At 37.3% G+C, this 12,969-nt stretch overlaps 1 protein-coding gene across 7 annotated transcripts in view; it reads right to left on the bottom strand.

The window, feature by feature from the left end:
- STK33 (serine/threonine kinase 33) overlaps nucleotides 1-12,969 on the bottom strand; it is a 205,349-nt gene that overhangs the window by 73,606 nt on the left and 118,774 nt on the right. For all 7 annotated transcript variants that reach the window (XM_082341580.1, XM_082341574.1, XM_082341576.1 and 4 more), the window contains 5 exons: nucleotides 11,985-12,098; nucleotides 9,203-9,307; nucleotides 5,229-5,367; nucleotides 2,882-2,970; nucleotides 916-1,000 (listed from right to left, as the gene is read on the bottom strand). In XM_082341580.1, the coding sequence (XP_082197706.1) occupies nucleotides 916-1,000; nucleotides 2,882-2,970; nucleotides 5,229-5,367; nucleotides 9,203-9,307; nucleotides 11,985-12,098 (532 nt within the window). The remainder of the gene's footprint in view (nucleotides 1-915; nucleotides 1,001-2,881; nucleotides 2,971-5,228; nucleotides 5,368-9,202; nucleotides 9,308-11,984; nucleotides 12,099-12,969) is intronic.

Genomic DNA, 12,969 nt, shown 5'->3' with positions numbered 1-12,969 from the left:
GGATTAGTGGTTACCTGGGGTTGGGATGGGAATGAGATTGAGTGCAAACGGGCATGAGGCAACTTTTGGGGGTAGAACTGTTCTAAAACTGGATTGTGGTGATGTTGCACAACTCTGTGAATGTATGAAAAAATCACTGAATGGTACATTTTTATGGTATTTAAATTATACTTCAGGAAAGCTGTTAAAAATCACATTTAGAAAAATGGGTGGGGGCTTCCCTGGTGGCGCAGTGGTTGAGAATCTGCCTGCCAATGCAGGGGACACGGGTTTGAGCCCTGGTCTGGGAGGATCCCACATGTCGCAGAGCGACTATGCCCGTGAGCCACAATTGCTGAGCCTGCGCATCTGCAGCCTGTGCTCCGCAACAAGAGAGGCCGCGATAGTGAGAGGCCCGCGCACCGTGATGAAGAGTGGTCCCCACTTGCCGCAACTAGAGAGGGCCCTTGCACAGAAACGAAGACCCAACACAGCCATAAATAAATAAATAAATAAATAAAAATTTAGAAAAATGGGCAACTTGGTTTATAAAATATATTTAATCAGTACTCTATGAAAAACCACTGGATGGCAATGAAATTGGATAAAAAATGGAAAGAAGCAAAACATGCTCATGATTTTAGCATGAATTAATAAAACAATAATTAAGTTTGGGTGTATGATTACCTAAGAGACAGGTAAACAGCTTATAAACAGCTATAAGAAGAGCCCAGAGAAATAATGAAAACTATAATCTTTGAAGATAAGAACTATGAGAAATCTGCTAAAACAACTAAAATTATTTGACCTAAGAAAAGGTAGCTTGATCAGGGCCATTAAGTCATGACGTGAAATTGAACTGCTCAAGTTTTTAATCCATACTAGTTGTTCTACTTTTTCATATAGAAAAAAATCATTTTAAGTCTACTAACTTACCCATATAGATAGGTGTCCCACATGTGGTCTGCAGCATGGCTTCACTCCTTCCTTGCTTCTTCACTGCTAAACCAAAATCAGTCACCTACAAGAAGAAACTCATACGGAGTCACCTGTGTTCCAGTCCCAGAATTCACTCATTCTGCAAATAGGACTTTCACTGCATTGTATTGCATTTAATTCAGGGATTCTTGAGCACGGAGGGACTTTACTTGTATTACTAATAAGGACCTTGCTTCCCCTCCCTACCCACCCCTCCTTGTGAAGAAGAAACTTGGTAAAGAGAAGCTTGGTTTGTCAAATCTTGAGAAAACACCCATGATGTTGATTGTTCATTCCTTCTAATTAAATTCACCAGTTCAACATAGGAAGTTGTTCTTGCAAGAAGGCATTTAACTTTTTTTCAAATAAAAAAGTTATTTTTATAAAGTTCTTTCACTGTAAAATACATTCTGGCCTTAGTAAGTTTATCATCTATTTTTCTGATGCTCAAGCTATGTTCCAGTTTAAAGCGCTGTTTTAAATGCAAATCATTATCCTTGTCATCACTCAAGGAAACTCCCCCCTTTAATAATTATTTATAAGACATTATCTCTAGTAAATGCTATCTTTTCTTTACTGTTATTTCCTTTGTGTTTCTAGAGTATATTAATTCAAAAAATTATTACACTATTAAAAACTACGAGAAGCAAATTAACAGGAAAAAAACCACAATATAGCTACAAATACACAGGAGGCCTACTGCTGCAACTGCAGGCTTTCTGCTCAGTTCTAAATCTTGGTCATTAAACATCTGGTTATTAAATATTCAGTACGTGCCCTTGGTCTTGTCTCCCAAGTTGGAACAGCCTTGGGCTGAAAGCAGAAAAACAGGCACATTTATTGATCACACAACCAAAGATAGGCTTTTGGTCCACAGACACTGAATGGAAAGTTTCCAGTACCTTATGGAGTAATAAAATATTCCTATCAACAATGTGATATCACTATTTTTCTAAAGAGATTAATAAATTTCTCCAGGAGTGTTTACAATGATCCTACTTGGAGCATTATGATACGTATCTTCCTCCACAGAAAATTTATATAGATATCAAATATATAAAAGCTTTCATGATCCAATTCAGTTCTTTGGACAGCACTTATTCCTTTATGCACCAAATATTAATTGAGCACATACTATGCTTCAGGCACTACTCCAGGTACTAACAGCGAATAAGACACACAGAATTCCTGCTCTCATAGAGTTTACAGTGGAAATATTTAAGAACATTTACTTTACTTGGGTAAAACAACAATGCTGTTGAACCTATTTAAATGCAACAGAGCAAGTTATTCACAGACAACATTTTATTCCTAAATTAACACATTCATATATTTTGAAAGCAGCCACTTTTAAAGTGCTAAGTAATAAATAATGTATCCTATCATTTATTTGACATTAAGGAACACTTAATTTGAATAAAGTCTTCAAGAATAAATACTTGGCACATTAATTTTTCTTAGGACATAAATATTAATACCCAAATTATTAAATTTGGGTATTTTTAAATGAGAAATACAGACTTTATTTTTAAATGAGAAATACAGACTTTAGCATTAATTTAGTATCAAAGGCACAGCCAAGGTGTACTTTTTCTCTAGATCTGTAACACATTTACATCAAATTACCAGGCATAATTTTGAAATTAATTAGAATTCAGAGCATCTGTTTGTTTGCTATTAACTAATGATTTAGAACTATCCAAATGAATATGTACTTTAGAAAAATTCAATAGCACCACTTAACTTGTAAAATTATTCTTGTCAGTCACAACCTCTTTTGTGAAATTTTAATTTTTTTAGCACAAGCCACTTAGTTTTGGCTGTTTAAAAGCTTTCAAAATGTATCTAAAAAGAGGATGTACTTTGCCACTTCGCTATCAAACTGTTTATAGGCAAAGACTTACCACCATTTCTAATATCTTACCTTTATGTTTAAGTTCATTTCGTCGTTAGCATCAATAAAGCTGCTTTTAACCATTATGTTTTCCAGTTTTAGATCTCTATGTACTATATCTACCAAGAAAATAAACAACGAATCAAATGAAATGGATAATGAAAAAATAATTAGAGAGGACACAAATAGAACAAATAAATATACTTGACCAGTTAACATCCACTGTTGAAAAATTTGAGGAGGGCCAGGTGTAATCCTGCCCGCTTCTATTCCCTGATATTCAAGTCCCTTTTCTCCATGTTTCTAACCTTAAGGAGCCATTTTCTTTGACTCCCTCACCTCTCCCCAATCCCCTGCTGCTCCGACTGGCCGCTCTTCATGACAAGTGGCCTGGTAAGTGTGGAAGAGGACCCTGTCCAAGGTTAGGTATTCCCTGGAGGAGGGAGACACGTGTAGTTACAAGCCCGGGAAGGTTTCCCATGTCCTTCGCTCTTCAAATAGAGGATTACTTCTTTACTTCTATGCATATGTTATTGCCAGTGTAAACATTTAACATACTGCAACCTGGCAACACGTATACAAACTACACTTATTTCAGTATATTCTTCTACAACATCAGTACCACTTTCCTACTCTTTATGCATCAAAATTAAAAACAAAAACCCCTGAGACACAAAATCTCCAGTTGAACATGTCAGAGCTCAGGTAGGACTTTTATGTACACGCAAATACTCTCATGTACCAAATATTTCCTTTGCAAATAACTGATTCAGTTCATATCCATAGCAATCATTTCCCTAAACTTAAAAAGTTATAGGCATAATTTCTGGAAAAATGAAGCTGAATGAGTCCTGGACTGGCAATTATACCTAATTATTTACAGTTCCCTTACACAGTTCCAGCCTGTGTTGGAATTTTTATTGTTTCTATTGTTCTCCTTAACTCTTCTTACATACATACCACAAAATTTTAATTAATATATCTTTATAATATGTTTTAGTAGTTGGCAGGGCAAGTCTCTCTACTGCCTCTGCTGTTCTTCTTTTTCATTGTTTTCTTTACTATTCTCACCCATTTCAAAATAATTTTATCAAGTTCCATGAAAAATCCTGTTACGATTTAGTTTGAAATTATACTGAATTTACAGCTTAATGTGGGAGAATCGCCATTAGCATAATATTAAGCCTTTGGTTTCCTGCCCTTGCAAAAATTGTTGCCCTCTGCCTGGAAAGCCCTCCCTTTTTCGTCTGAGTTTGTATTCCTCAGCTCAAGTGTTGCTTCCTCTGTGAATTCTTCCCTGACTTTCCAAATCAAATGAGGCACTTAATATACCTATGCTCCTTGCACTTCATATGGCTTTCAGAAATTACCATGTTGCATTACAGTTTGTTTTCTGTACTCCATCTCCCATCTGCCTCTCAATTTCCTTGAGGGGCAGTTGCCTTGTCTTTTAACTTCTGTAACTCTAGAACTAACCACAGTGCTGCAGGTGCTCAAGAAATATCTGCTGAATGAACCCCTGGGTTCCAGTACCAGCTCTGCCACACCTAACCATGTCACTTCACCTCTCTGGAACAAAGCTTTTTCTCATCTATAAAATGAGAAGTTTCTAAAGTCACATGTAAGCCAAACTAACATTGAAGAAAAAAAAGCAGGGGCACGAGGAAAAACAGTAGCAATAACACCAAAGAACAGTAAAGCAGTTAGAAGAATTAGAATAATATTTAAATGTGGATTTTAAAGTAGTGAAACGATTCCCATACGGTACTACACTGGTGGATACGTATCATTATACATTTGTCAAAATCCATAGAATTTTGGATTCTATGGATCCAAACTATGGATTTTGGGTGATCATGATGTGTCAATGTAGGTTCATCAATTGTAGCAAATGTACCACTCTGACGGGGGATGCTGATAACGGGGGAGGATGTGCATGCATGGGCAGAGGTATCTGGGACTCTCTGTAACTTCTCGATTTTGCTGTGGACCTAAAACTGCTCTAATAATTAATCTAAAAATTTTTAAATGCCTAGAATATATAGATTTTTAACATTATTAATATATGTGTTTTTAGAAATTTCACTTTTATTATTGATTGTCTATTTTTGATTTGATAATATTAGCTTTTCAAACTGTTCTGTAGAAACATTCATAATTTCATCTTGTCTGTGTACAATGTAATTGCATACCTGCCTTGCTTCTAATTAAAATATATCTATAAAGTTAAAAAGGAAAATTTTTTTAATTTTTAAAAGAAAATCTTCCGTATTAGTAGGCATTATTTCTGTCACTATGAATCCTGAATACAATTGCCCTTAAACAAAAGTGGTATCTGCGCTCATGGAGTCAGTGAGCTGGATGATCCTCTTCTTACCCTTATTGTGAAGATAGGCTATAGCTGAGGCGAGACTTCGAATGATCCACCTGGTCTCATTCTCTGAGAAATGACCTTTCCTATCCAGAATTTCTTTGAGCTCTCCATCCTCACAAAGCTCCATCACAAGGTACATTTTCTGACATTATAAATTTAAAAAGAGAGACAGAGAGCACAAATTATTTAGTTGAGGATCTTTAAAATGTTATACACTGTATATATATAGCAGAAATATGGTTACAATCGATGTATTCATTCAAAACTATTTGTTATCTATCATGTACAAGATACTATGCAGGATACTAGAGGAAAAAGGAAGCATAAGACACATAGTCTTTACCTTCAAGGAGTTCAGAGTTTAGCTATAATCACAATACCATGGGGTAATGGCTAACAGAAGAGGAATGCCCGAAATGTGATGAGGTTACAGAGGAGGGGAGCCTTTGCCTAAAGAACGCTCACTGAAGAGGTGACATACAGGCACGTCTGGATGACTGAATAGGGATTTATGGGTAGAGAATATGGGCAAGAACAGGCACAGCACATGGCATTTGCAGACTCCAAAGCTCAAAACAGCACTGGTGGGACTTCCCTGGTGGTCCAGTGGTTAAGACTCCGCACTTCCACTGCAGGGGGCGCGGGTTCTATCCCTGGTCGGGAACTAAGATCCCGCATGCCAGCGCCGCAAGGCTAGAAAAACAAGAAAGAAAGAAAGAAAGAAAGAAAGAAAGAAAGAAAGAAAGAAAGAAACCAGCGCTGGCAGTTAAAGAAAAACAAGTATCTCAGTGTTAATAGCACTGGGAGTTTGGTAAGTCAGAGAAGACTGAGATGGTGAGGGGTGAGGCCAGAAAGAACACGTTGGTGTCAGGCTGTAAGGAGTCTTGGATGTCACACAAAGGAGCTGGGATTTTTTTTTTTTTTCCCCATATGCAATAAGGAGCCACTGCAGATTTTTAAGCTGATGTCTGGAGTGGGGGTAAAGGTATGTGCTACTATCAATTCTGCATTTCTAAATGAACAGTAACGAGGAGCAGAGCTCAACAAACTTTTTTCTGTAAAGGCCAGATCCAGGTAGTAAATATTTTCGGCTTTGAGGGACATACAATCTCTTGCAACCACTCAACTCTGCTGTTACAGCATAAAAGCATCCATAAACAATACAACAAAACTTTATTTATGGACTTTGAAATTTAGCTTCATATAATTTTAACATGTCATGAAATATTACTCTTTTACGTTTTTTCCAACCATTTAAAAATGTAAAAAACCTGGCTTATGGGCCATAAAAAAACAGGCCGCATACCACTGGCTCACATGCTGTGTAAGCTGACCTCTGATTATAAGAGGGTAGATGTGAGGCACAGAATGGAGAAAAGAAGGAAGAAGAAAAAGATGTGAAAATACCTGGAGGGAGAAATAGTGGGACTTAGTGACTAATTGGGTATAAGTCATAAAAAGCCACAAATGAAATGCCTCTTCCATATTTGCTGTTTCTGTGCATACATATTAAGATCACCTTAGGTATTCCGATAGCCAAGTCATCTATTAAGTCAAAAAAGATTCACAGTCAACTAAAATGCATGTCTTTTTCATACCTATGCTATTCAGACACAGACTACCCTCCATGTCTCCATTCTATCCTATAGCACATTTTCATTGCTGTTTTTAAGATTCTGGGATCTGATCGTATTCTATTACCACTACTAGTGCAACTTCTGTGTTCAGTCAGCAAGCACGAATACAGGAGGAGAAGGCTAACAACCTTTCTTCCTAGAGTCAAAATTCTGACTCACTCAACCTCAAGATGTTTAGAATTTCAAAAGTAACTACAGAATTCTGCAAAGTCTAACACATAAATAAGATTTTGAACTAGGCCATATTTTTTCCACTGACAGCACCATAGGGATCATGAAATGAAATGGAAAGTGAACTATCTGGAAGGCAAAGTTATGTTAGCAGTGCTTACAGTATAAACTGATGTCATTTTAAAACATGTACGTTGATAAAAGTTATATCAACAGAAGTTTTTTACAACTCTTTCTATAATTATTAAAAGTAATTGTGTAGACCTGGAGAACATGTGGACTCACAAGAAACCATACATAGTCAAACTGCATGATCAGCATTACTCCCTCAGCCTAACCCTTCAGGTAGCAATTTCCATTCATCCTTAAGATGGCTTCAACGGAAGGTCTAGGCATTTATGTGAGTTGGGAAGATGGGGAGTCAGATGTGACCTGTGTGAATCAAGGGCAAACAATACATTAAAAAGACCATCACAGATGATGGTTTCTTTGGCCTTCAAATTATTCTAGATTTGGACTCCCACTTGTGCCCAAGATGAAGTAACAGATCAGACTTACCTTCCCTCCTGAAACAACTTAAGAAATGGATGAAATATATAAAATAACAATTTTCAGACATTAGACATCAGACAGCATAGGGCAGTGATCCCTGAGAGAGGGGAAACCTATGAGGCCAGGACATTAAAGGTTATTATAACTATATTTAAGGAGGAGGAAATAGTGAGCATGTTAAGTAAAAACATGGAAGATAGAAAAATGATCCAAATCAAATCTCCATTGGAAGGGATAAACAGCACATATGATGTTACAGAAAAAGAGATTACTGAATCTGAAGATATCACAACAGAAACTCTGCTAAATTAAACAGGGAAAGAAAAAAGATCGGAAAAAAAATGAATAGAGCATCAGTAAGCTTTGGACAATATCAGGCAATCTCATGTGTACTTGAGGTCCTAAAAATAGGAGAAGGCAGAAAAAATATTTGAAGAAATAATGGCCAAGATGTTCCTTAACTTGATAAAAAACATAAGCTCACAGATTCAAGAAGCTCCATGAACCCCAAGCCAAGAAACATGAAGATGACTATACCAAGGCACAACATAATCAAATTGGTTAAAACTGATGATAAAGAGCAAAACTATTCTAAGCAGATTTGAGGATAAAATAAGTCACAGCTCTAAAACTGAAAAGGTAGAGAAGCCTTCTGGCACCACTGCCATATACTGCTCCCATAAAAGGTACCTGTGGTCTCTAACATTTATCAAGCACTCCTAATGAATCAAGCATAATGCATAACGCAAATTGACTATTGCTGCCTTAGAGACTGTCAAAGGAAACAGAACAATAGCTAACAGTCGATGAGATGTATGCTTTATATTCGCTTTCCCGTTTAATCCTTCAACAACCAAATGAGGTTGATACTATCATTAAACCCATCTTACAGATGAGGAAACTTAAGTATAGAGAGGTTGAGTAACTTGTCCATGGTCTCAGAGCTAATAAGTGGTGGAGCCAGGATTATATTACACAGGCAATCTGATCCCAGAGTCCACATGCCTAACCACTGTATCATACTGCCTCCGAGCAGAGAAATACCCAAGCCCACGGGCATAAACAACTTGAAGGCAGAATGGCAAATAACCCAGGCTTCAGAACAACTTTAAATGAAAATTACAAGCATTGAAAGACAAGAATGAAAACATTTAGGAAAGAAGGAAGATTAAACATATTAGTTTAAGACACAGATGACAAAATATCTTCTACATAGTGCCAAATATGCCCATACCAACTCTACTATGAAGCTAGACTTGCAAAATTATGACAATATTCCAAGAGACTCTAATGGAGAACCAAGGACCAAAGCAAAAGGAAAGACACTTCTAAGGAAGCTCTGGTCACAAATGGGTTATATCCGAGGTTATTTCAATTTTAAACATTTGTTTTCAACATGCCACCAGAAATATCACTAAAGACGTCAATCTAATCAACAGACACCTAACTATACAATCAACAATAAAAAGTCCTCCAGAATGCTCTCATCAATCTCCAGTGACAGACTCATGCCAAGGACATGAGCCACTGTGTCCCAAAAGGATTACTTCCCAAGGGAATGATGTTCATTTTGTAATAATAACAATTTTCAAAATGCAGCACCTGACAAAGCTTTACCTTAGGCGTCTCGAATACTTGTTCTAGATGTATAATGTGTTCATGTTTCACACTTTTTAGGATGGTCACTTCCCGTTCAAGTAACTTCACAGCAGAGCTTCCAGCCTTCAATGATGAGGAAACATAGATTTCACATATGAATTTCATTACTGCATACCTCAATATAAAAGTTAAAGTTATTTAATATTTTTCCTACATTTTCTTTAGAAGCTCCTTTTTCAAAAGATAACATGCAACTTACCTATGTGGTAAGATTAAAGTATGCCCCATCTTATCCTTTGTCCAATTTTAAGAGATATATAATTTGGCCTCAAACCACATCTGTTTCTTGGACTGTTTCTATAAATTAGCTACAACATGGTCTCTGTCATGTCACAAAATTATTGCAATTTTTAATAGGCTCTTTGGAATTTCCTTCAAAATCATATTGATCCTTTGATGTTAGCATAATAAAAACAAAATCTACTTTTCCAGGACATCAATTAGAAAATGGATATAAAGCATCTGTCTCATTAAATGTTAGAATTGTTAAAATAAAATGTTTTTGTTTTATTGTTGTTTTGTTTTGATTATATTTATATACATATCAAAAGAAACAATAGGCAGTGAGATTCTACACTTAGCCCTGCATTATATTACTTCCTAGTCCCCCAGTTTCAAAAATTTGATAGAGAGAGAGAGAAGGAGAGAGAGCACGCTCGATCAAGATGGAGTTGGAGATTTTGCCTTCAGACCAACCTAACTCCAATTTATCTCTTACATGTAACCCTTAACCACACCTGACCAGGCCTTCATACAGGGTGTAAGTAACTGACTGTCTACAATGTCATCTAAGAAATTCCAGAAGGGCTTTCTCCACCCTAACCACCACTACCACCATCCCAATCATCACCCCTCTTGATATCTAAATTGCCATCATTATTCAAGGATACACATTGTCCTCATTCACATGAAAATATCCCTGAAAGGGATAATAAAGTTCTTATTCCTCCCTCCTTACCCCTAACCCCTGCCCCCGCCAAGTTTGGGAGAGACATAATAGTTCCTGAAGGACTGGAAAGGGATTGATCATAAGGCAAATTTTATCTAGTTAAAATTTTTCCTAGTGTCATCCCTGCTTCCAATTACCTTTACCCTTCAACGATTACCATCTCAGGAGGGATAGGAAACTGCCCACCCTCTGTGCCTCACCCATGGAGGATGAAAGTCACAGTTTAAGGTTATCCTAGAGGGTCAAGAGGAATAGTGATTGTGAGGAGTGAATTCCTGTACAGACCAGATATGGAGAGTTATCACAATATCCATCTCAATCCTCTTCCTACCTCCCTCCACAAATGGTTTGACCTGTATATAATGCAGTAATATACTGTCCAATTCATATACTGACTATATAACTTTATTTTACTATATTAGTGTCCTGAAAACTCTCAGCATCAATAGGTATGTGCAAGATTATGAATTCCTAAAGTTGCAAGCAGGCATCCTGACTATATAACCCTGAAACCTAACCCCTAACCCCTAACCCTATCTGACACCAAAGGAGCAAAGGAAATAACATCCCATTTAGTTTTTTTTTTTTTAATAAATGTATTTATTTATTTATTTTTGGCTGGGTTGGGTCTTCGTTGCTGCGCGCAGGCTTTCTCTAGTTGCAGTGAGCGGGAGCTACTCTTCGTTGCGGTGCACGGGCTTCTCATTGTGGTGGCTTCTCTTGTTGTGAAGCACGGGCTCTAGGCACGCGGGCTTCAGTAGTTGCGGCACGTGGGCTCAATAGTCGTGGTTCACAGGCTCTAGAGCGCAGGCTCGGTAGTTGTGGCGCACGGGCTTAGTTGCTCTGAGGCATGTGGGATCTTCCCGGACCAGGGATAGAACCCATGTCCCCTGCATTGGCAGGCAGATTCTCAACCACTGTGCCACCAGGGAAGCCCCGACAATTCATTTAGTTAATTCTAAAGATTTCTAGAAGGGCTCTGGATATCCCTTTATTAAGATTTAATGTTACTTTATTAAACTTTAGGGGGAAATGGTATGTAATTTCCTATGGCTTGTTTTAAAGAATACATAAAACCTACTATTTCCTTTTGTAAGCGTAATATTTATCATTGCAACTCCAAGGGAAAAACACCTAATGTTGTCTTTTGTTTTTCCTTGGGCATAGAAAGTGTTTTAAAGTTGATGAAACAATCAGATATAAAGCTTGAGGACTTAGATGGACTTAGAGTCTCCCTTAAAAAGAAGCCCAGTCATTCTTCACTCCAATGAAATCTAGTGAGACATACAGTGCTTACAAGTAAACAGTACAGAAGATAGTTGGGGGAAAAGTGGTTCAAACGGAAAGAGTAGGTAGGATGAATAAACAGAGTTAGCTACCAATGAGGAAATAGGGAATCAAAGGAAAGGCAAAGATAGGGACAAAGTATATCAGAACCACATCAGGAGAGACTACCGGGACCCACTTCTCACTAAGACATCGCTAGCCCACAGCCCTACATCTACACATACTGATGATCAGCCCTCACCTTCAGCTCACTCTGGTAAACTTTACCTATATTTGGTTGTGCTGGTTATGTTAGTTAATCCTTTCATTTGCTTTTTAGTACCTGCTACTTGAGTTTAAGAACTGTTCCCGTCCCAGAAGGCTAGAGAAATATCCACATTTCTCCAGGGGAACAGCCTAGACCCTGGCCCTCAGGGTCAGCTGTGTTAGTGTGAAAAACTGTACTGCCTACCCCACCTTGCACTGGCACTGTGCCCTCAGTAGGATGCTGCTGATATGCCTTACCTTTTCTTTGCTCACTTTTTTAATTGCCCACTTAGTTTCTGTCTCCTTGTCAATAGCTTCAATGACCATTCCAAAGCTCCCTTGTCCCAATATTCTTCCAAAGGTATAGATTTCCTGGATAAAAAATATGAGTTCCTTTGTCTCTCTCTGCCATTCATCAGGATTACAAATAAACATATAATACTGACAGGTATCCACCCAAGGGAAGAGTGATTCTGCCCCAGGGTAAAATCAAATAGAAGACACCCCATATTTGCTTCATTATTAATAAACACACCTTAATTAAACAAAAATAAGTTTTGATGAATTTTATTAAATATCCTTTAGAGGAAAACCATAAAAATCCTTACAAAGAAATGTAAAAAACTTCAAAAGCATAAAAAATGAACCCTTATAAACTACAATATTAATGAAATGTCTTCATAAGAAAAAGGAGGAATGGAATATTAATACATACATGCAAATATATATGTGTGTGTATAAGATACATTCAACCAAAAAATTATCACCAAACTCTGAGAGCTACACTATAAAATCAACACATATTAACCACTGAACAACTGCTTTCCTGTTTACCAAGTAACCCTTTTTCTTTATCTTCACTGTTTCTATTAAAAAAATCACTTTTGTTGTTTTATTTCCTTTTGTTTTAGGAAAAGGAATATATGACCAAAATACTAATATAAATCAGTACTGTAAAAAAAATAAAAACCATCCACAGTAACACTATCCAGACCAAGGATCCTTCTGCTTATCGTTTTACTTCTGCTTACAAAGACAATGCGTGGGTCTTGACAATACCAGCATTCCACTTCATGTTGTAAAATAACAAGCAGGTAACTCAATTACACTTTCATTTCTTGTGAATTTGGTTGGAGGGAGTCAGTCTCCTTGATTTGAATCAACTCCAGGGCAGTAACAAGAGTTTCTCGACCCATGATGCACAGGGACTAGAACAGGAGAGAACACCTGAGCTAACGCTGCT

Source organism: Balaenoptera borealis, assembly GCF_965194805.1.
Source record: "Balaenoptera borealis genome assembly, chromosome: 11".
In the NCBI taxonomy this organism is placed as follows: domain Eukaryota; kingdom Metazoa; phylum Chordata; class Mammalia; order Artiodactyla; family Balaenopteridae; genus Balaenoptera; species Balaenoptera borealis.
The sequence above is the reverse complement of the archived record's forward strand: the minus strand, read 5'-3'. Positions and strand labels throughout refer to the sequence as shown.